At 39.6% G+C, this 22953-nt stretch overlaps 1 protein-coding gene across 36 annotated transcripts in view; it reads left to right on the top strand.

Moving 5' to 3' along the window:
- Positions 1–22953, top strand: part of HIVEP2 (HIVEP zinc finger 2) — a 184461-nt gene that overhangs the window by 146657 nt on the left and 14851 nt on the right. For 24 of the 36 annotated variants that reach the window (XM_081294844.1, XM_081294835.1, XM_081294849.1 and 21 more), the window contains 4 exons: positions 3955–4048; positions 12671–12715; positions 13709–19276; positions 20451–20605. In XM_081294844.1, coding sequence (XP_081150970.1) covers positions 14093–19276; positions 20451–20605 — 5339 coding nt within the window. In that variant the 5' untranslated portion in view covers positions 3955–4048; positions 12671–12715; positions 13709–14092. The remainder of the gene's footprint in view (positions 1–3954; positions 4049–12670; positions 12716–13708; positions 19277–20450; positions 20606–22953) is intronic. The other 12 variants (XM_081294863.1, XM_081294855.1, XM_081294859.1 and 9 more) reach the window with 1 other exon arrangement.

The raw sequence follows: 22953 nt of genomic DNA, 5'->3' as shown, positions 1-22953 counted from the left end.
GTGTGTAGTTTTTTTTTTTTTTTTTTTTTTTTTTTTTTTTTTAGAAATTTGGCTCAGTGTAACTGCATCCGTAAAGCCTTTTCTAACTCTGTAGGTAGGATCCTGCCTTGTGCTATGTTTATGTTCATGTCAAAACACCTTGTTGGCTTTATTTATTCACACAAGTCTCACTCTTAACTCTTAAATACTGTGCTTGACTTTTCCTTTCTTGTATTTTGTAAATTTAGCCTGTTTTTAGCATGTAGTAGGCATTCAATAAATATCTAAAAGTGTCATAAAATAGTCATAACCCTAACTAAGGAAGCCTGGGTAACAATCAGTAGTGTACATGTACTTGCTTTTTATGTTGTTTTTAGTAGTTTTAAATTATCCAGTACTTTGTCTTTTCTGCGTTCCAGAAAAAACAGCAGTAGACCAAAGGAATCATTTGAAAAAATGTTTTTTGTGGTTCTGGGGATCAAACCCAGGGCCTCATGGAGGCTAGGTGAACACTGAACCACTGAGCTACACCTCCAGCTTCTAAAATTTGTTAAATTAACAAACAATTGTACATGTTTATGGGAGACATTATGATATTTCCAAACATGTGTCTATTGCCATTTCTAGAAGCAGAACCCCACACAAAATGGCAGAGTTCCCTAGTGTGCATTCATTTGCCCAGACTCCTCTTGTGAAAACTCAAGGGGAGACCCTCTTCCCATGTACCATCTTGACTATTCCAACCCTTCTGCTCTGTCTCAGTAATAAACTATCCCATGTTCCAAAGTCCCCACTTTTCCCCTTCCCTATTCATATCTCTTTAACCTTTTCTCTTCTTCTGTACATTCCAACCCCATCCCCAAGTCCTCTCTTCATATTGAAACTCTTTATAAAAGTATGATCATCACATTGGTCAGAGTGTGTGTGTGTAGGTGTGTGTGTGTGTGTGTGTGTGTGTGTGTATGTGCATGCTTCCTGTACAAGCCTGCCCTCACCTGCCCTCTCTAGCACCTTCAGTCTCCTCTTACTTGGCCAGTCTTGTCACTGCAAAGTGGAACAATGGGCCATTAGAGCCTTTTTTGGTTGCTATTGTTTTGATAGAGGGGAAAGATGTATCTCTACAAAAGGCTTGTGAAATTGATGGTGTGTGTCTTCAACATCCATTTCTCTTTTAGTGCACTTCTTCCATCTTTAGCCACTACTTTTGAATCTTCTCTGCTCTATACTATGAAACTAAAGTGCAATGTCCCTTCTCTAATGGCCAAAGAGCATCATCCACTCTTTCAAACATGTCATGCTCACCACTGCCCTTAACTGAGACACATGGGTGTCATGTCTTCTTTCCAAGTCTGGTTTATTGTTTTTTCCTAGAGTTTATGCAAAGAATATTATTTTTATTGTGATAACTCTCATCTAACGTATAAATGTGGGTAGGTAAGGTGTGTCTGGAGAAGTGGGGAGTGAAGTGGGGGAGGCATGCCTTTGGGAATGATACACTCTGTCCCTGGATCCTCCCATCCTCCCTCTGCTTCCTGACTGCCATGAGCTGAGCCCTTTCACAGTGATGCTCCACCATGTAGTCATCAGATGATGGATCCAACCTCTGAAACTCTAAGCTCAAAATAAACCCTTCTTCCTCTAAGTCATTTTTATTTTGGTCACAGAGAGGAAACCCTAACTAATAACCTTGGCATTAGATATTTATTATTGGATATTCATAGGTTATTATCACTAAGCTAATCAAGAGTCAGATCAAATAATAGGTAGAAGATAGATGATTAAAAATATCTTTGTTGGTAAGATTGTTCATTTCCACTGTCTGCTATTCCATATTATTTTAAAACAAGTTATGACTTAATGGCTTAATATGCCTCTTAGGTGAATCTTGAAAGAAGCTAGAGTTTCACTGGGCAACTGCTCAAGCGATATAAGTACCTTCTATTGCCAACAAATATAGATCATAATTTTAGGAGAAGGACCTTTGCTTTAAAAAAATCACACTAATTATGTGGAAGCTACTATAAAGTAAAAGATATTGCATGACATTATTATTGATACTTTTTTATATTTCACAACAAAATCAGACTTTATTAAGAGGTCACAAATTTTAAGCCATGCAAATTTAAGTCTGTTGAACAACTTTCAAAATTCTCTTATTGGGCGAAAAGGGGAATCTCCAATAATCTAAAATTTCAGAGGTAGAAGAATGTCATGAAAGGAGTTGTTCCCATTTCCAGTAGCCATTGTCCAAGAAAGTAAGATTGGAAATGAAGAGTGAGAACTGCAAACATTGCCCCAGTCTCAACTGGTGTGGCAGAGGTGTCCTACACCCTGGTCCATGGAGGCTATTGGCAGGAATGATCATCTACTCTTGGTACTGACCTAACAGAGAATTAACCATTTCTTTCCCTTCTTGCCACCTAGTTCAATGACTATGGGATTACCAGTCATATGCAATCACTGCATACTACAAGGTTTTTTCCCCTTATCAATAGCTGTTTCTTTATATTCTTGGCCCATTTATGTCTTGTGGGAATTTTGTTTGGAATGCAAAATAGCTCAGTGATTGATTGATTGATTGATTTTGAAGGATGACATGTTTTACTTAGCTTAGGTGGTATTACCAAGGTGCAGTTTTAATTTTTCCTCTAGAAGCACTTTTACTTTATTTTTTAAAAAAGAGATATTTGATGTGTTAAAATACAAACGCAGTTAATTATCTTAGACAACCTCGTATCCTTTTTATTGGAGACCATCACTATTCCTCCACCATGTTCTTTGGTGTTGATGGAACTTTTAATTTGGAGAAGAGTGGAGCTTGTCAGGTGTCTCTGTGACTTCTAGTAAATGGCTGTTTTGAGGCAAGAAGAACAAAGTTTTAAAAAGAAAATAAACCCAGCATTTGCTTAATAATTTGCCCTTTGCAGTAACAGAATCTTATCTGACCACCCACATTCATCTGGTTGCTGACGTGATTCTTGCTTCAATTGCAGAAGCTATTTTGGCTCCTTTTGTGTCTTTTGAGGAACCGAGTGGGCCTACATGATTCATGTCTCCAAGTGCACAGGGTGTCCCAAAGCCCTACTTCAGGGATGTGTAGAGAAGAGGAGGAATATGAAAACAGACTACTTCCTTTTAGCACTTCAAATGCCTCTCTGAAGTGATCCTAAGGGAAGGCAAATTTTAACTGTCATGTCTTAATACTTTAGTTCTTCTGACAAGGGTTTTGGAAATAACTTGTCAGGAATCAGAAGCAATCTCTTTTAAAAACAACAAATATACAATAAAACTATTTAGGGGTAGCATAGTACAGTTTTATTGAGGGGGGCTTTAAATTAAGAACTAAGTTGTCTTCAGATGGTTGATTGATTAAACTACTTGGATTAAGTAGTTTGATCTTCAATGCACTTCTTTGCATTAGACATGGATAAATATTAATTCCAGATATGAGAAAGTCCTTCTCTTCATTAGTTAACAGTTTGTGGAGATTCAGGATTTTGTTTTATTTAGTTTTGGACTTTTCATTAAGAAATTAATTTTAGCATAAAACATAACTGCTGAAAAAAAAAGAATGTACTACAAGGTGTTCTGAGAATCTTACTGTGAAGTTTTGTTGCTGATGCTCCAGATGAAGCTATGTATGAATCTCAGCATTAAGGTAGAAGAGTGAGCAGGGACAGCAGTGGTATAATTTCTAGTTCCAAGACATTAAGTTTTAACTCCAGCATTATTTTTATCATTGTATCCATTCTTGCTGTTACAGGAAATTCCCCTTTAATACAACTATTTATGCAAAACATTTACAGTATGTTAAAAGAAAGGAAATTTTTCCTTGAAAAAAAAAACATGCTTGGGAGATATAGTCCCAAATTTTCTTTCCTAAAGGCAGTAGGTTTTGGGGGGTGAAGAGTAAGCATGCCTGATAAATTCATTACAAGTGTCATCATCATTTAAATCTTCTTATTCATCCTTCAGATCCCCAGAAGTTGTGCATTTGTTCCATGGAGAGAGTTGACATCTTGGAAATCAAAGACGGTTGTGATGCAGTTTATTGATATGAGGATAACAGGTTAATAACTAAAATTCATTGTTTTTTTTTCTGTTGTTTTTACATTTAACTTAAGGCAGTTTTGCTCTACCATGAACTCATATAAACTGATTTTGTCAACAAATCAGGGAGGAAATAGTGCATGTTCTATTCAGAGAGGAAAACATGAAAGTTTGGTTTTACTTTGTTTTTCACAATAGAACAGTTTTAATCAGAGCCTTCTTAACCTTCTGTCATTGGAGAAAATTTCTTTCTGGCTGAGTTTATTTCCATGTGAAATTTTGCTTAGTAAATCCTAAGTAATCCTTACCATAATAACTTTGGATATGATGGGAAAATAGGCCCCAAGAAAAGTGCAATCAGTTGTAAAACGTTATAAAGAAATTTATGACGAAATATTAAAAGCAGCATGTTATAATCAAAATGTCATAAATGTCTTGATTAAATTTGCAAACTCTACAAAGCTCAGTAATGATGTCCGAATCGCAGCCCATGTGGAAAAATACAGTTCAGTGTTCCATTAGGGCTTTAAATATCAAATTAGATTTTGAGTGTGTCACATTAGAGGGTGATCATCACAGTGTTTGTGCTTTTCTCTAAAAGTTCTCGGAACTGTTTGGCAGAGTTTCACATAATAGACAGTATTTATTCTCCTATTGGCAACTTGCTCGTTTTAGGAAGAACTGAGGTGGTTAAGGGGGATTTTTATTAAAAGAAGCATTTATAATGAATTTGGCTCTCAGGAAGGTGCCTTTTAAAAATCATCCTGTGGAAATAAGTCTGTATTCAGTTGGATGCTGGCACCAGGCACACTTTTTTGGTAAGGTCCCTTTTCCGTCCTCCGGTGTCCTCTGAGCCCGTGTGCTCTGGGCAGTGGTGAGCCTGCGTGTCCCAGTGAGTGGTGGGGCTCTTAGTATTGAGCCAGAGATATCCTGACACACTCCTGTTCTTCTCAAAATATTTTATAACTGGGCTGGGGTTATGAATCAGCGGTAGGGTACTTGCCTAGAATGTGTGAGGCACTGGGTTTGATTCTCATAAAAAGTACAGGTCCATAAAAAATTTTTATAACTGGGCTGAGGATGTGGCTCAAGCGGTAACGCACTCGCCTGGCATGCGCGGGGCACTGGGTTCAATCCTCAGCACCACATAAAAATAAAATAAAGATGTTGTGTCCACCAAAAACTAAAAAATAAATATTAAAAAATTCTCTCTCTGTCTCTCTTAAAAAAAATTTTATAACTGACCCATAGGTCATTTGGAAGAATATATTCAAAATGTCATTTGATACATATTATCATAAGGCATATATTTTGTTTGTAATATCACCAGATTCTTCAAATAACTGACCAAACAACCATTTTAATTTCAAGAAATGCCTTATTATTCAAATATTGCAAGGAAGGGAGGCAAGTTCACCAGTGAGTTTATTCCATTATTATTTAGGATGTTATTATTTAATGCTCCCTTAACTTTTGCCACCAGTCAAGTAATGATTAATTTCCTGTGGTAAAGGCTCCCCCACCCCCACCCCCGAGATAGTGTTTTTCTAAGGAAAAGATCCCAGATTGACAACCCTGGATACTGTGGATCTTTATTTGCCTGCAGAGCAAACCTGCCTCACTGCCAGTCCCACCCAGCTGCTATCCTGATCCCTGCAGGAGGCTGCTCCTGGGCCCTCCCTTCTGGCCCCTCTCCAAGGAAATGATTTAGCTGGGTACCATATTTATTTGAGTGGTGTTATCAAGAGTGGTCAAAGGAGAGGGCTCCCTTTTAGAAATAGGCAGTTTTTCCATGAAGGATCATTTCCTTTTCTTCTGCTCCAGTCCTTGAATTGTATTACCCCTGAACTAGATCTTTTTCAAGACTACTGACCTCTGAGAAAGATGGTGAGACTGCTAGACATTGCCTGACTTTACCACTGCAAGACACCCATGGGCTATAACACCATCCGTGGGAAACCCAAAAGTCATCGCCTTGAGTTTTATCCTCATAGCACTAAAAAATATTAGGGAAAAATTTTAATGTGAATGTGAAGCTGTGTTTGGAATACTGCTCCTTTGCTGGCAATGGGTGCCAAAAATGACTTTGCGTGGGTTTGATTACCATAAAAAGAAATCCCAGTGAATAAAATGATAACTCCTTTCTTTTCACATGAGAATTGCTCTCATATTCCATTTTTTAAACATATAAGTCAATTGGAAAAAAATGGGATTTGCTTTTGACATACTGAGAATCTGAAAAATGAATTGAGTTGATATGATCATAGAGAAATAACTTAGGTGTAATTAACCACATTACTGCAGAAAGTAGATGTATATTGAGAAAATTAAAATTGTGGAATATACAGTGGTTTATTTGGTGATTTGTGATAATATCCTGAGGACCATGAAATATCTCTTCAGTGATCCATTTAATGTAGAATTTCTTCTCTAATCCACTTACAAAAATGTTTTCCCGTCTATAAGTATTTTCATACATTTTAATAATAAAGCACAAACTCTTTTTTTGTCATTTTTAGAAGAATTAGGTAACTTAGTAAAAGTGTCACTTAGCAAAAAAAAAAAAAAGATATTATTGTAAAACCTGAGATTAAACTTCGAAAGCCTTATGTTTTCACGGTGAATTTCTTTTCCTTTAAATTGAGGAGAGCAGCAGAGACACTTGAACACGCCCCAATCCTGCCTGGGTTTAAAGAAAGAGACACAGAATACACAGTAATAGATCTATGATGCACATGATTTCTATTGCAGATATTTTTTTTCAGTTTCCAAGATAAAGCAACTGTATATAAGCGGTCAATAGAAATAGCCCACATTTATAGTGGTTTATGAATAGGTTCGATAAATTCCCAAAAGGACCCATCGACTCATTTTCTCTCCCACATACCTTTCTCTATATGTCTCTGAAACTCCAAGGAAGGAAGTGGTTTTTATGGGTAGCATTTAGGTGAAGGTTGCCCAATGGTAGTGTTACTGAGAAAAATGCATCTTTGGATATATTTAAAGCCTAATGTAAATGGTTCATGTGAAGTGAAAATGATATCCTGCTCCCTAGCATGATTCTTAGAGGCTGTTTTCAGAGGAATGTGGATCCCAGGGGTTCCCATACTTCTGGGACCTCCAGATGGAAAGCTATTCCTGAAAGACCCAGGAGGAGGAATCACTGTCTGCAATGTCATCTAGTTTCCCGAGTCAGTGGTGGGACATCACAGGTAGACTTTTCTTAGAAATTCTACTTGACTTCAATTTCAAAGGAAGAGGGTTTTCTGACAAAAGCTATTTGCATAACTGAGTTTTATTTATTTACTTATTTTTTACAAGGATTCAATTTTGAATCTTACAGGTTTTCTGGATAATCAATGCTGTTATGGTATAAGATAATCTTATGTTCATCTTAGAAAACTGGTTTTTAAGAAAACATTGCATAGGGCTTTTCCTGATTAGCTTTCTTCTAAAACTTAAAGCCAACAACAATTAGCTTAATGTTCTAGATAAGTTTTGTTCTGACAAGTAGATTTCTGCTTTTGAAAGTCACATAAGTCAGTTTTCTTCATTTACTGGTCCATTCTCTGACAGGAAGATATTGTTGTCTTTGAATTTTATTTGGTGCATCTTTATTACTCAATGGGTGAGAAGTGTGTGTGTTCAGTCTGTGGTGTAATGGATTTAGTTTATTACTGTAACACATACATTAAAACATCTGATTTATAAAGGTATTACCGCATGGCTAAATGAAAACATTATATTCTGTTTAACCATTTATTCAATATATTATTCTAGTCTTGTTTTAAAATAAAATTCTATGCCCTTATTTAACTTGAAGTTTCTCTAAACAAAATTATACATAGTGTCAACCAAAAGATAGGAAGTGGGATATATATATATATATATACACACATATACATATATATTTCAGGCCTAGGGATTGAGTCCAGGGTCATTCTAACACTGAGATACATCATCTCTAGCCCTTATTTTTAATTTTTTTGAAATTAAGAGACAGGGTCTTGCTAAGTTGCCCAGGCTGGCCTTGAATCTGCAATCCTCATAACTCAGCTTCCCTGGTAGGTGGGATTACCAACTACTATACCACCATGCCTGGTGATTTTCAACCAAAGGAAAATAGTTTCTTATGAGAATTTATCATCTGCTCACAAGGAGTTGTCCAGTTGGTGCTTTCCTTATGCACATATGCTTTGAACATTATTTAAATTATGAACTTTTTTGATTTCTAGGAAGTGGCATTTGGAGGCCACTCCAAAATTCTTATGCAATCCTCAGCACCTTAAAAGTCAAGGCATTTCAAATGTTGACATTAAATGAAATTATCTATAGGACAATATGATTGAAGATGTATTATTTTAAGTTGTCATGAGACAGGGGAGGATGGAGATGAGACTTCCTAGGCTCAGAGATCAGCCCCACTTGGGTTAAATTCTGGTTCTGACACAGCCTCCCCAAGCATCATCCTCAAGGGTCACTTGGGTGCAATGATACCTCTCACCCAGGACTGTGTTGAGGACCAAGTGTTGAACACAGAGCAAATGTATAGCACATAATAGCCATTATTGTTACCATGGGTTGGGTGCCCCTAACCAGACATTCTTGAAACCGGAGTGTTTTGGATTTTGAATTTTTCAGATTCTGGAATATTTGTATATATGTTATACCTCAGGAAAGGGACCAAGTTTAAACATGAAATTCATTTGTGTTTCATATACAGCCTATTCACATACCTTGGGGTATTTTTTTTTTTTTGTACCATGGATTAAACCCAGGGGCACTTACCCACTTAGATAACATACCCAGCCTTTTCTCAAAATCATTGTTATTTACTATTTATTTTGAGATAGGGTCTTGCTAAATTGTTCAGAGCCTCACTAACTTGCTGAGGCTGGCTTTGAGCTTGCAATCCTCCCGCCTCAGCCTCTTGAGCCATTGGGATTATAGCATGCACTACTGTGCCCAGCCCTTTGGGGCCAATTTTATATAATATTTTCTTTGTGTCTGTGTTTTGGCTGCAACCTGTCCCATGAGGTTAGGTGTGGAATTTCCCACCTGTGGGGAATCATTGACAAGGCATCAAGATGATTCTCAAAGAGTTTCAGATTTCAGAGCATTTAAAATTTTGAATTTTCCAATGAGTGATGCTTAGCTTTCATTAGCACTTAAACTACATACCCAGATCAATATGGGAATAAAATAGTAAACCTGAAAAGTAACTTAGAAATTATTGTGTTCAAGACCCGAGTCCTAATTGAGAACTCGGTGTTTTTTTTTTGTTTGTTTGTTTGTTTTGTTTTTGTTTTTTTTAATCAGGAATATACTCCTTCCACTTTAAAGGATGTTATTCACCTCCAAAAGTCCAGCAAAAATCATGTCCATGTGAACTCTAGATATTTCATTAATTAAACACAAATTCCACCACATTAGGCTCAGTATTGTCTTTTTTTCTTGTTACTTTGTTTCTGGAGTTGACAGATTAAATTTGCATTGGAATATTATGAGGCCATCACTCTTCAACCAGAGGCATGCTGAGAAAAATCTCTATTGGGGAAAATCTAAAACTCCAGAAGTGAAACTTTAGCAAATTGAAATTAATTCTTTGTGATTTTATTTTTTCAACAACTGCTCTACAATCTATTGTGCCTCGTAGGTCCTAGCAGAGGGAACTTTTGCTTACAGATGTCTTGCCACAGATATCTGGGAGCTACTGATTTCTCACCCAGAAGACTCAGGGTTCCTGTGGGAATGCCCATTGCTCTTCCCTCCCTCACTGTCATGTTAGGGAGCAAACCTGCCATAGAAATAAGAGCAAGTGTTGACTGTTTGGGGATCTGCACTGAATCTGCATGGTGCCATCCTTTTATTAACCAGTTTTTACTCTCAACTTTTTAATATCTAGAGAATTAGAACTAGGCAAATCACATTTGGGAAAAAAAAAAGATCTTTTGATAGTCTTATATCTTAGAAGCAATTTCTGTGACTTTTAAAATTTTTCAGTTAATTTTGTTTTAATTGACACATAAAACAAGAATTCTACGTATTAATGGAGTAGTCTGCAATGTTTCAGTGTGTATATACGTGTGTAACGTTGCAATCAGGTTATACATTTGCCAGTTCTCTATAATGAAAACTTTCAAAATCCTAATAGCTTTTTGAAATATGCAGTACTTCATCATTATCTGTAGTCACCCTACTATACAAAAGCATACAAAATTTCTTTCTTGTATCCTGTGTTAACAGTCATTGATCACCTTGCCCTTTTCTCCCCAGCCCCTGTTAACCACCATTCTACTCTTGACTTCTGTGAGATACATGTTTTTGCTTTCCACATATGAGTGAGATCATGTGGTACTTTTCTTTCTGTGTTCGGCTTATTTCATTTACTATAGTAATCTCCAGTTCCATTCATGATGTAGCGGGGACAAAATTCCATTCCTTTTTTGGCTATGTACTATTCCATTGTGTACCACAGTTTCTTTTATATTCACCAGTTGGTAAACACTCTGTTTCTATTTTTTGGCTCTTGTGAATAGGGTTGTAGTGAACTTGGAAGTGCAGAGGTTTCTTTGACATACTGATTTCATTTCCTTTGGATATATACCCAGTATTGGTATTGTTCAATCATATGGTAGTTCTACTTTCAGTTTTTGAGGAACTTCATACTCTTACTAATTAGCAGTCCTACCAGTAGTGTGCAAGGGCTTCCTTTTTCCCTATATCCTTATCAGCACTTGTTATCTTTAGTTTTTTTTTTAAATAGTAGACATTCTTGCTGGGTTGAGGTGTTCTCATTGTGTTTTGTATTTTAATTTTCATGATGGTTAGTCACGTTGAGCATTTTTCATATAACTGTTGGCTATTTGTATGGCTTTTCCATACAAGTAGTTGGATTGTTTTTCTGCTATGGATATTCTGGAATTCCTTATCTAGACTGGAAGTCATCCTTGTCAGGTGTATTGCTTGAAAATACATTTTCCCACTTTGTAAATGTATCTTCACTCTGTTCATTTGTTTCCTTCATTGTGCAGAAGCTTTTTAATTTGATACAATCCCATTAACCTATTTTTGCCTTTGTTTTTTGTGCTTTGGGCATCCTTCTCCAAAAAAGTCTTGTCCATTCCAGTGTCTTGAACTATTTCCCTGATATTTCCCTCCAGTATTTTCATAACTTCAGGTCTTATGTTTAAGTCATTTTCAATTGATTTTTACAACTGGTGAGAGGTTGTAGTCTAGATCCATTCTTCTGCCCGTGGATATCAAGTTTATCCAGCACCATGTATTAAAAAGACCATCCTTTTTCCCTTCTGTATTCTTAAGACTTTTGTCAAAACCCTATGTGCTGGCAAGGGGGGCTGAAGCAGAAGGATCGTGGGTTCAAAGCCAGCCTCAGCAACTTAGTGAGGCAGTGAGACCTTGTCCCTAAATAAAATACAAAATAGGGCTGGGAGTTGGCTCAGTGATCAAGTTTCCCTCAGTTCAATCCCTGGCATCCTCCCCCTCAAAAAAACTCCAAAAATTTATGTGCTATTGATGTGTGGGTTCACTTCTGGGCTCCCCTTTTTCTTCATTGGTCTCTGTGTTGCATGCACACTAATACTATTCTGCTTTACCAACCCACAGCTTTGTTATGTATTTTGAACTCACATAGTGTTTGCCTCTTTGTCTCGTTCCTTTTGCTCAAAATGGCTTTTAGCTATTCTGTCTTTTTTGTGTTTCCATATAAACTATAAACTTTAGGTTTACTTTTTCTATTTCTGTGGAGAATGTCACAGAACAAGAGGGATTGCATTGCACCTGCAGACTGCTTTGAGTAGTATGTTCAGTTTAATACTATTGATTCTTCCAATCCATGAACATGGACTATCTTTCCAAGTTTTTGTATCTCTTTAATTTCCTTCATCCACATTTTACATTTTATAATATTTATTGTAGAGAGCTTTCACCCCTTTGGTTAAATTTATTCCTAGTTCTTGATTTCCATTTCAGATAATTCACCGTTGGTATAGAACTACTATGGCTTTTTAATTATTTTTTTTTCTCTTTGGATAAGATTCTGAGCCCACAGTGAAGAAAGCACTGATTGTGGTTACTTTTCTTGCTGAATATGAGCTTACTGTTCCAAGATAGTGCATCTAAAACAGTCCCTGGTGTTTTTTTTTTTTTTTTTTTTTTTTTTTTTTTTTTTTTTTTTTTTTAGTAATTGGATACTTTCTTTTTTTTTATTTTTTATTTTTATTGGTTGTTCACAACGTTACAAAGCTCTTGACATATCATACTTCATACATTAGACTGAAGTGGGTTATGAACTCCCAATTTTACCCCAAATGCAGATTGCAGAGTCACATCGGTTACACATCCACAATTTTACATAATGCCCTATTGGTAATTGTTGTACTCTGCTCCCTTTCCTATCCCCCACTATCCCCCCTCCCCTCCCCTCCCTTTTACTCTCTCTACCCCATCTACTGTAATCCATCTCCCTCCTTATTTATTTTCCCCTTCCCCACCCAGCCTAGGGTACATAATATTGTGTGTCTTTTATATAATGAACTGGAAATTGGAGTTTGTATTTCCATATAGCAATATCATGGTGTAATATAACAAGTTTTCCTAACTGCATTTGTTTTGTTCCCAGGAAGCGTCAGGACAATCATGCCCATGAGAACTCTAAACCATTCAGGTAATCATTTCAGTCTTTAAACTATCCCCAAAATAGACTTTGCTTTCCATTTTATGAAGGTTTTATTATTGTTTTGTTTAGATGCACTCCTCTGCCTTTTCCAGAGTTCTGAGGTAATCTTTGATTCTTCCATCCTTGATCTAGCCCTCCTAACCCATGTTATTATGTCATATAGGTATGTTATATTAATATGGCACATAGGATATTTTATACTAATATATTTTATAAAACCATAAAACAGGTTTTGTATATTTATGATTATACATTTTAGGATAATATGTACTATATATTATGCACTATAATACATACAAGTATATGTTTTATAATAAACTATAAAATAGATCTCTTTTTAGAGATAGGTAATACACTTTCTCATGCAAGCCTTAAAACTTGGTTAGGAATAGTGTAAATTTTTTTAATGAAACTTTTAAAAAATCTTATAATTTCTTAAATAAAAGCTATCAAGAGTTATAGCTCAGTGGTGGAGCTCTTGCCTTGCACATGTGAGGTACTGCGTTCAATTCTCAGCACCACATACACATAAATAAATAAAATAAAGGTATTGTGTTCATCCACAACTAAAATAATATACATAAGTTTTCCTTCAAATGTTATTTTCTTTCTCTTCTATTGATTGAACCCAGACCTCTTGCATGCTAAGCACACACTGTACCACTGAGCTACACTTCCATTCTTCATTCTAAGTAAATTTAAGGAGCATTTATAAAAGGGTGACCAAAATTCAAACATGAGAGAGAGATGAATGCTCCTGACATAATGCTAAATTTGAAATTAACATCCTTTAATTGTGAAATTAATGTAACAGCTATAAAAATTAATTCATTGGAATGAATAACATTTTTAAATTGTCTACTTTCGGGATGATTATTGAGGATTGGTTTTGGTTTCTTATTTGATGGCTGTTATAACAATCTCTCTCTCTCTCTCTCTCTCTCTCTCTCTCTCTCTCTCTCTCTCTCTTTTTCCCTTCAGGCCATTTTATCTTAGAGAAACTGGCAATTGAACTTTGCTATAGTTGATGGGCAAAATTTCTTCCAGACTATTAATCATCCTAGTTTCATCCTAGTTGAAAACATTCAGATGCCATAAGAAATCTTTGTAGATTTGCACTTAGCTTTTGGATGGACGTTTCTATGATGGAGAGAACTGTGTTATAGCCTGGTACAAGGACATACCCATCTGATGCCTATTGACTACGGTGTAGGTGTGGGAGGTTCCAAAGAGAAGGGGCAGTCAGCAAGCTTGCAGACACTCTGGAACATGGGAGCGCCCAAGCTTTAAAAAGCACAGCATTGAGACACTCCATGAGTCTGCACGGTTTCAGGCAAACTAGCACTTAAGACCTGGCACAACAAAATGGACACTGGGGACACAGCTCTAGGACAAAAAGCTACCTCAAGGTCTGGAGAAACTGATAAAGCATCAGGTAGATGGAGACAGGAACAATCGGCTATTATTAAGATGAGCACTTTTGGCAGTCAAGAAGGACAGCGGCAACCACAAATTGATCCTGAGCAGATTGGAAATACAGCATCAGCACAGCTGTTTGGTTCTGGGAAGCTGGCCTCACCCAGCGAATCAGTGCAGCAAGTCACAGAGAAGCAATACCCACCGCACCGTCCAAGTCTCTACTCATGCCAACATTCACTGTCTTTCCCTCAGCACTCATTGCCACAGGGGGTCATGCACAGCGGCAAGCCACACCAGAGCCTAGAAGGCCCCCCCTGGCTTTTCCCTGGCCCTTTGTCATCGGTCGCCTCCGAGGACTTATTTCCTTTTCCTATACATGGCCACAGTGGTGGTTTTCCTAGAAAAAAGATTTCAAGCCTGAACCCTGCTTATAGCCAATACTCCCAGAAAAGTCTCGAACAGGCAGAAGATGCTCACAAGAAAGAGCACAAACCCAAAAAGCCCGGCAAATACATTTGCCCTTACTGCAGCAGAGCATGTGCCAAACCAAGCGTTCTGAAAAAACACATCAGGTCCCACACTGGTGAGCGGCCATATCCATGTATACCTTGTGGTTTCTCTTTCAAGACAAAGAGCAATTTGTACAAGCACAGGAAGTCACATGCCCATGCAATTAAGGCAGGATTAGTACCTTTCACAGAGTCGGCTGTCTCTAAATTGGACTTGGAGGCTGGTTTTATTGATGTAGAAGCAGAAATACATTCGGATGGTGAACAGAGTACAGACACAGATGAGGAGAGCTCTTTGTTTGCTGAGACTTCTGACAAAATGAGCCCCGGCCCACCCATCCCCTTGGATATTGCTAGCAGAGGTGGCTACCATGGGTCCTTAGAAGAGTCTTTGGGAGGTCCAATGAAGGTGCCGATTTTGATTATCCCCAAAAGTGGAATTCCGCTACCTAACGAAAGCTCTCAGTATATTGGCTCTGATATGCTACCAAACCCATCTTTAAATACTAAGGCTGATGACTCTCATACAGTTAAACAGAAACTTGCACTAAGACTGTCAGAGAAAAAAGGACAAGATTCTGAGCCATCTCTCAACCTTCTGAGCCCGCACAGTAAAGGAAGCACTGATTCAGGTTACTTTTCTCGCTCAGAAAGTGCAGAGCAGCAAATAAGCCCTCCCAACACCAATGCAAAGTCTTATGAAGAAATCATCTTTGGAAAATACTGTCGGCTTAGTCCAAGGAATACACTCAGTGTTACACCCACAGGTCAGGAGCGCGCCACCATGGGACGGAAGGGCATCATGGAACCATTACCTCATGTAAACACCAGGTTAGACGTCAAGATGTTTGAAGATCCAGTCTCGCAGCTGATCCCCAGCAAGGGGGAAGTGGAACCCAGTCAAACAAGCCTGCTGAAGTCCACGAAATTCAACAGCGAGTCCAGGCTACCCCACACTATTCCGTCATCGGTCAGGAATGAAGGAAAACTGTATCCTGCAAATTTCCCAGTCAGCAACCCAGTTCTCTTAGAAGCTCCTGTAGACTCTTCCCCGCTTATTAGAAGCAACTCGATGCCAACTTCTTCAGCAACTAATTTAAGTATTCCTCCTTCTTTGAGAGGAAGCCACTCATTTGATGAAAGGATGACAGGGTCCGATGATGTGTTCTACCCGGGCACTGTGGGCATACCCCCTCAGCGCATGCTAAGAAGACAAGCGGCGTTCGAGCTGCCATCAGTCCAGGAAGGGCACATGGAGGCTGAGCACCCTGGCAGGGTGTCCAAGAGTCTCACCAGCTCATCCCTCAAGGAAAAGAAACTGGTTCCTGGGGACAGGGTTGGGTATGACTATGATACCTGCCGGAAACCCTATAAGAAGTGGGAAGACCCTGAAACACCAAAGCAAAGCTACAGGGACATTTCCTGCTTCAGTTCTTTAAAACATGGAGAATATTTTATGGATTCCTCGGTGCCAGTGCAGGGAGTGCCAACCATGTTTGGAACCACATGTGAAAACAGAAAACGCCGGAAAGAGAAGAGTGTAGGAGATGAGGAGGACACCCCCATGATTTGCAGCAGCGTGGTCAGTACTCCCATGAGCATCATGGCTTCAGAATATGACCCCAAACTGCACATGCAGGAGGGAGTGAGGAGCGGATTTCCCATGGCTGGACTCGAGAACCCTTCACTGGGTCACCCTGAGCGCTTTGACCCGGGTCGACCCCAACTGCACTCTGGAAGTCCCTCCCTGGGATCAGAGGATTCCCTTTCAGCCACTGATCCTGACAAGATGTCAGACCCAGGGGGCAGGAAACCGCCTGGCAATGTGATTTCCGTGATTCAGCACACGAACTCGCTGAGCAGGCCCAATTCCTTTGAAAGGTCCGAGTCAGCTGAACTTGGGACTTGTACACAGGACAAAGCCTCTTCCCCATCCGAGACAGGTGACAGTGAGGTTCCGGAAGCCCCTGTGAGCCCAGAGTGGGCACCCCCTGGGTATAATGCAGAAAGCGGGGGGAAGCCAGCCCCGACCCCGCAGGTGCCACAGCCGTCCTATCACGCACAGCCTCGGTTGGTTCGCCAGCACAACATCCAGGTCCCTGAGATTCGAGTCACCGAGGAGCCTGATAAACCAGAGAAGGAGAAAGAAGCCCAGAGTAAAGAGCCGGAAAAGCCAGTGGAGGAATTCCAGTGGCCCCAGAGGAGCGAGACCCTTTCTCAGCTCCCTGCAGAGAAGTTGCCACCCAAAAAGAAGCGCCTGCGACTGGCAGATATGGAGCACTCCTCCGGGGAGTCCAGCTTTGAATCCACAGGCACCGGCCTCTCTCGCAGCCCCAGTCAAGAAAGCAACTTGTCCCACAGCTCCAGTTTTTCCATGTCCTTCGAAAGAGAGGAAACCGTTAAGTTTACTGCCCCTCCCAAGCAGGATGAGTTTGGGAAGCATTCCGAGTTTTTGACCGTCCCTGCTGGTTCTTACTCATTGTCTGTTCCGGGCCATCACCACCAGAAAGAGATGCGACGCTGCTCCTCAGAACAGATGCCTTGTCCTCACCCAACGGAAGTCCCCGAGGTTCGGAGTAAATCATTTGATTATGGGAATCTGTCCCATGCCCCTGTGGCGGGAACATCAGCCTCAACCTTATCCCCCTCCCGGGAGAGGAAGAAATGCTTTTTGGTGCGGCAGGCTTCCTTCAGTGGCTCCCCAGAAATCGCCCAAGGTGAGGCCGGCGTGGACCCAAGCGTCAAACAGGAGCAGATGGAGCAGCTGCACGCTGGCCTCAGGGCCGCATGGCACCACGTGCCATCCTCTGTGCTTCCGCCTCTTCCGCCAGATGATCCAGGGAAGCAGGTGGTGGGTCCTTGTGCCCAGTTGAGCTCAGGACCACTCCACCTGGCCCAACAACAGATCATGCACATGGACAGTCAGGAATCTTTGAGAAACCCCTTGATTCAGCCTACATCCTACATGACAAGCAAGCACTTGCCCGAACAGCCACACTTATTTCCACATCAAGAGACTATTCCATTTTCTCCGATCCAGAATGCCTTGTTTCAGTTTCAGTACCCCACCGTCTGTATGGTTCATTTACCGGCTCAGCAACCTCCCTGGTGGCAGGCACATTTCCCCCATCCCTTTGCTCCTCATCCTCAGAAGAGCTACAGCAAACCTTCTTTCCAGGCAGAAATTCATTCTAACTATCCCTTAGAGCACATTGGTGAACACACTGGGAAGAAGTCTGCTGATTATGCACACACAAAAGAGCAAACTTACCCTTGTTATTCAGGAACATCAGGGCTACACTCAAAGAACCTTCCTCCAAAGTTTCCTTCGGACCCGAGCAGTAAGTCAACTGATACTCCCTCTGAACAGGTTCTTCAGGAAGATTTCGGGTCTGCAAATACTGGTCCTTTGCAATCCCTACCAGGCACCGTGGTTCCTGTTCGGATCCAGACCCACGTTCCGTCCTATGGAAGTGTCATGTACACAAGCATTTCTCAGATCCTTGGGCAGAACAGCCCTGCAATTGTCATATGCAAAGTTGATGAGAATATGACCCAAAGAACACTGGTAACCAATGCAGCCATGCAAGGGATAGGGTTCAATATTGCCCAGGTGCTTGGGCAGCATGTGGACTTGGAAAAATACCCCCTTTGGAAAGTACCTCAGACCTTGCCCCTTGGCTTAGAATCTTCCATCCCCTTGTGTTTACCTTCCACCTCAGACAGCGCCTCCTCCCTTGGAGGCAGCAAGCGGATGCTCTCTCCAGCCAGCAGCTTGGAGCTCTTCATGGAAACGAAGCAGCAGAAACGGGTCAAAGAAGAAAAGATGTATGGGCAGATAGTGGAGGAGCTCAGTGCTGTGGAGTTGACCAACTCCGACATCAAGAAGGACCTCTCCCGCCCCCAGAAGCCCCAGTTGGTCCGGCAAGGGTGTGCTTCTGAGCCAAAGGACGGCTCCCAGTCGAGGTCATCGTCCTTCTCCTCTCTGTCGCCCTCTTCATCTCAAGACCATCCAGCTGTCGGCGGCCCCTCAAGGGAGCCATTCCCGCCCAGCAGGGAGATGCTCTCTGGTTCCAGGGCCCCCGCTCCTGGGCAGAAGTCCAGCGGGCCTTCAGAAAGCAGAGATTCTTCAGATGAATTAGACATTGATGAGACCGCATCGGACATGAGCATGAGCCCTCAGAGTTCTTCACTGCCAACTGGAGACAGTCAGCAGGAAGAGGAAGGGAAGGGCCAGAAGCTACCTGTTGGCATGCTGGTCCACATGGCCTCTGGCCCCAGTGGAAACGTGGCAAACTCGACTCTTCTTTTCACTGATGTGGCAGATTTCCAGCAGATTCTTCAGTTCCCCAGTCTGCGGACAACTACTACTGTGAGTTGGTGCTTCTTGAATTATACAAAACCCAATTTTGTGCAACAGGCCACTTTCAAATCCTCAGTTTATGCTTCATGGTGCATTAGTTCCTGCAACCCAAACCCATCAGGTTTGAACACCAAGACCACGCTGGCTCTTCTGAGGTCCAAGCAAAAAATCACTGCAGAAATTTATACTCTGGCTGCTATGCACAGGCCTGGAACCGGCAAGCTGACATCATCCAGTGCTTGGAAACAGTTTGCACAGGTAATGGATGCTGTTTTAGAGAGCACTTGTGCTGTGAGTCTGATTGCTGAGCAGAATGTGCACAGGGAAAGACAGAAGGCCTAAAAATGCTAGTGAAATTAAGATCAGATTTGGGGCAGCAACACTGGCCTTATCCAGAGGTAGAAAAGCCACTGGCTGTACTTGGACCTCAGGGCCCTTGAGAAAGTCTCAAAGAAGGAAAATATCTCCTTTATTCAGATGCTGTGAATTCTCCCTCCAGGACTAATTTCTGTGGGTCCTTTTCCCTTCCTAGTGTTTGTTAGTGACTTTGCTGATCTGCTTTACTTTAGATGTGAAGAATTCTGGGAGTTGTGATTTGGGGCTGTAAAGTGGGGAGTGGATGCTGAAAAGAGATTGGGAAGTAGGCGTGAAAGGGGTTAGAACTGAAGGTGGCAGATGCAGAGGGCTTGTTCTCTCTGGCAATGCTTGTCACTAAAATCTGGGTTTTTTTTTTTTTTTTTTTTTTTTTTTTTTTTTTGGTACTGGGGATTGAACCCAGGGATGCTTAACCACTGAGCCACATCCCCAGCCCTTTTTAGTTTGAAATGAGGTCTTCTGAAGTGGCTTAGGGCCTCACTAAGCTGCTGAGGCTAGCTTTGAACTTGCCATCCTCCTGCCTCAGCCTCCCCAGCTACAGGGATTTCTGTCTCTCTTTCAAAATTTACTTTCCTAAGTTATTGGATGGTTTGTTCCTATAGAAACACTTGAATGCCTTACATATAAAACTATAAAAAATATAAAAGCAGGCATTTTGTAATTTGTGGTAAATTAATAATGCAGCAAATAGAGGATTTAAGAATATATTTTCACTTCTGTCAGTTACTCTTTTTCTTCAATGACTTTTGAGATGACTCCCTTAATATAGGATTTTCTAATTGCTACTTCAAAACAAGTCTCTTTTAAGTCTTTATTAGTGTTGCACAGAATAAGTGCTAGCCATGTGTGTGTGTGTGCTCTCACAATGTTGGGTTTATTTGGTGGAAACTGCCATTCTTCTTCCACTTTATCCCTAGTGTCCCTTGTTTTATGTATCCAGCCCTGTCCTTTTAGCATGGCATTTAGGCTTATTTGAGAGATGATGGGAAAGTGGGAGGTATGGACAACTGTGTCATAGAAAAAAAGCATGCAAAATTATTCTCTTTCTGTCCTACAGATGAAACCGGATGCAACCTTTTTATTTGGTAGCAAGCTAGAAAGGAAACTAGTGGGAAATATATTAAAAGAAAGAGGGAAAGGAGAGCTTCATGGAGATAAAGATATTGGATCCAAGCAAACTGAGCCAATCCGAATTAAAATCTTTGAAGGAGGGTAAGGAAACCTAAGTGCAAATGCAAAATGTTCAGCTGTAAGTCAAAGCAAAGGGCCCTGTATGTCTGTATGCAAAAAATAGCATCTGCCCTGAGTGGGAGCTCAAAGCCAGCCCCATTTCCAGTTGCACTTCTGAAGTCTGGCTGAAAATAGGCAGTGAGCACTTTCAGGGCTTGCTTTTAATGGACATATCCCTGATATTTATGGGTTGAGTCTTTGTCTTCAATTTTCACATCTCTAATTTAATATGAAATCTTCTAAATTGGCAGACGCTTGGTGTCATTTAAGTTCATACATTCTTTTCTAGCTTTAGGGGCATTTGTGTTATTAATGGACATTTTTATTCTGTGCTTACAAAAATGAAACTGGGTATACTCATAGAATCCTAGAAACTAATTCATTTGTTTTCTTATATATTATCTAAGCTCCAGACTTTCATGGGATTTCACCAGTTCTATCAGGGTCTTTTTTCTGTTCTGGGATCCAAGTGAGGGTGCCACTACATTCAGTTGTCCCCTATCTTCTCTGGTCTGTGACAGTTTCTCTGTATTGAGGAATTTCTTTTTGAATGTTGAGCTCTAAACCAACTGAACTCAAGTAATAAGTTTCAATGATTTTGTTATCTTCATGATTAAGAAAAAGTACATATATATGTACTATCTAGTTTTAGATATTGAGATATATATATATATATATATATATATATATATATATATATATATATCTTCAGTCCAGTCCCATGAAGGGAAAACCCAGAATTATACTTTCAATTTTCAGAAATTTTGAAGTACTTCAACCACATATGGGGGATTATGATGTAATTAGCCTTATCTCTCCAACAGATCTGTAATTTACATATTTTCGTGAGCATGAGTTCATTCCAATTATATTTGAAAGACAAAATAATTTGTTTGGCTGTAAAGCATTTGACTGTTCAGTGAGATAAAACATCAGTCTCTCACATGGTTTTTCCAGGTTGGAGACGGATTGTTGTAGTTGATTCTCCCTTAGATTTTGCCCTATTTGGATGGCTGATGTTTTCACCACTAAAACCACAGTTAAATGTAGTCACGAGCCCTCATCTTTTAACATAAATGAGAGAAATATAAATTTTCTTTTTCCTCAGAGACTTTAAAGTCCCTTAACCTCAATCAACATGTATATGCAGCAGTATTCTTCCAAACACTGTCCTCAGATCACTAGATTAGCACCACCCTCGAAGTTACTGGCTGCGCTGAGAACCCACCTCCACTACCCAGGACAGTGGAAGGGTGTATGTGAGCATTGTATTGCTGTGTTTCCATGATCCAAATGGGTTGGTTCCATATTTCACTTCCCCCTCCTTTCCTTGCCCCATGTTATCAGCGAGGGTCCTACATTCCTTCACCTGTGAACCAGTTTCTACCTGGTAGTAACCAGGAGTTCATTCCAAACAGTGTGTTACCACCTCTTTATTTCTTGCAAAGGTGATAACTTAAAAGGGGGGAACAAAAGGTATCACTGACCAGATTTTCTAAGTGTATATGTTTCTTATGTTACCTAATTGGTTAGTTAAATAATTTAGTTAAACATATATTTTAATTATTTTTTCAAAAACCATTAAATATCCTATCAAGTAGATTCAAATGTGTACAGAACTGTTTAAAGGTAAATATTTTATTGGTACAGATTCTTCTAATATACCCTTATATAGGATTTTAATGTAATTGCATTCTGGAAGCAAGTTAATCAGCTAAGATTTTGAAGATAAATTATATTATTTGGAGATAAAGTGCATTTCTTAGCAACTATGATGATGGATTACAGTAAGGTTGAAGTATCATTTCTTGAAGAAAATTTCTGTTAAATTGTTTTATTCTATACCCCTTAAGCAATGTCATCTAGTTAGGTACAGAAAGTAGTAAAATTGAAAGGTGAAAGATACTTTGCATCTTTTGGTTTGTTCTACTTTATTACAACATACAATGTGAAATAAAAGATAAACTTTAAGAATTTTGAAAAACAAGTTTAAATGCAATTTCTTGTAAGGAGCAAAATGCATAAAAATTGATTATTCATATTTTTTATTCTACTTACCTCTTATCCCAATTGAAGCTTATCAAAGTGTACATAATGCTAAGATTAAATAACATCCATAGCAAAGTTGATATTTAAGAGTGTGAATGGATTTTTTTCCTTAAAAAATCTTTCAATGAATTGGACAATTAAAGCTGAACTCTCTTTTATTCCTCTTGATGGATTCGCTAGGATGAAATAGCAGTTTATAATCCTCGTGAGACTATATAAAACTGTAAATCTAGTTCCTTTAAGTAAATGTACAGTGAATAAAGCATTTTGCATGTCCATTT

Source organism: Spermophilus citellus, assembly GCF_964194105.1.
Source record: "Spermophilus citellus genome assembly, chromosome: 5".
In the NCBI taxonomy this organism is placed as follows: Eukaryota; Metazoa; Chordata; class Mammalia; order Rodentia; family Sciuridae; genus Spermophilus; species Spermophilus citellus.
Note: the sequence above shows the minus strand (reverse complement) of the source record. Positions and strands in the feature narration are given on the sequence as shown.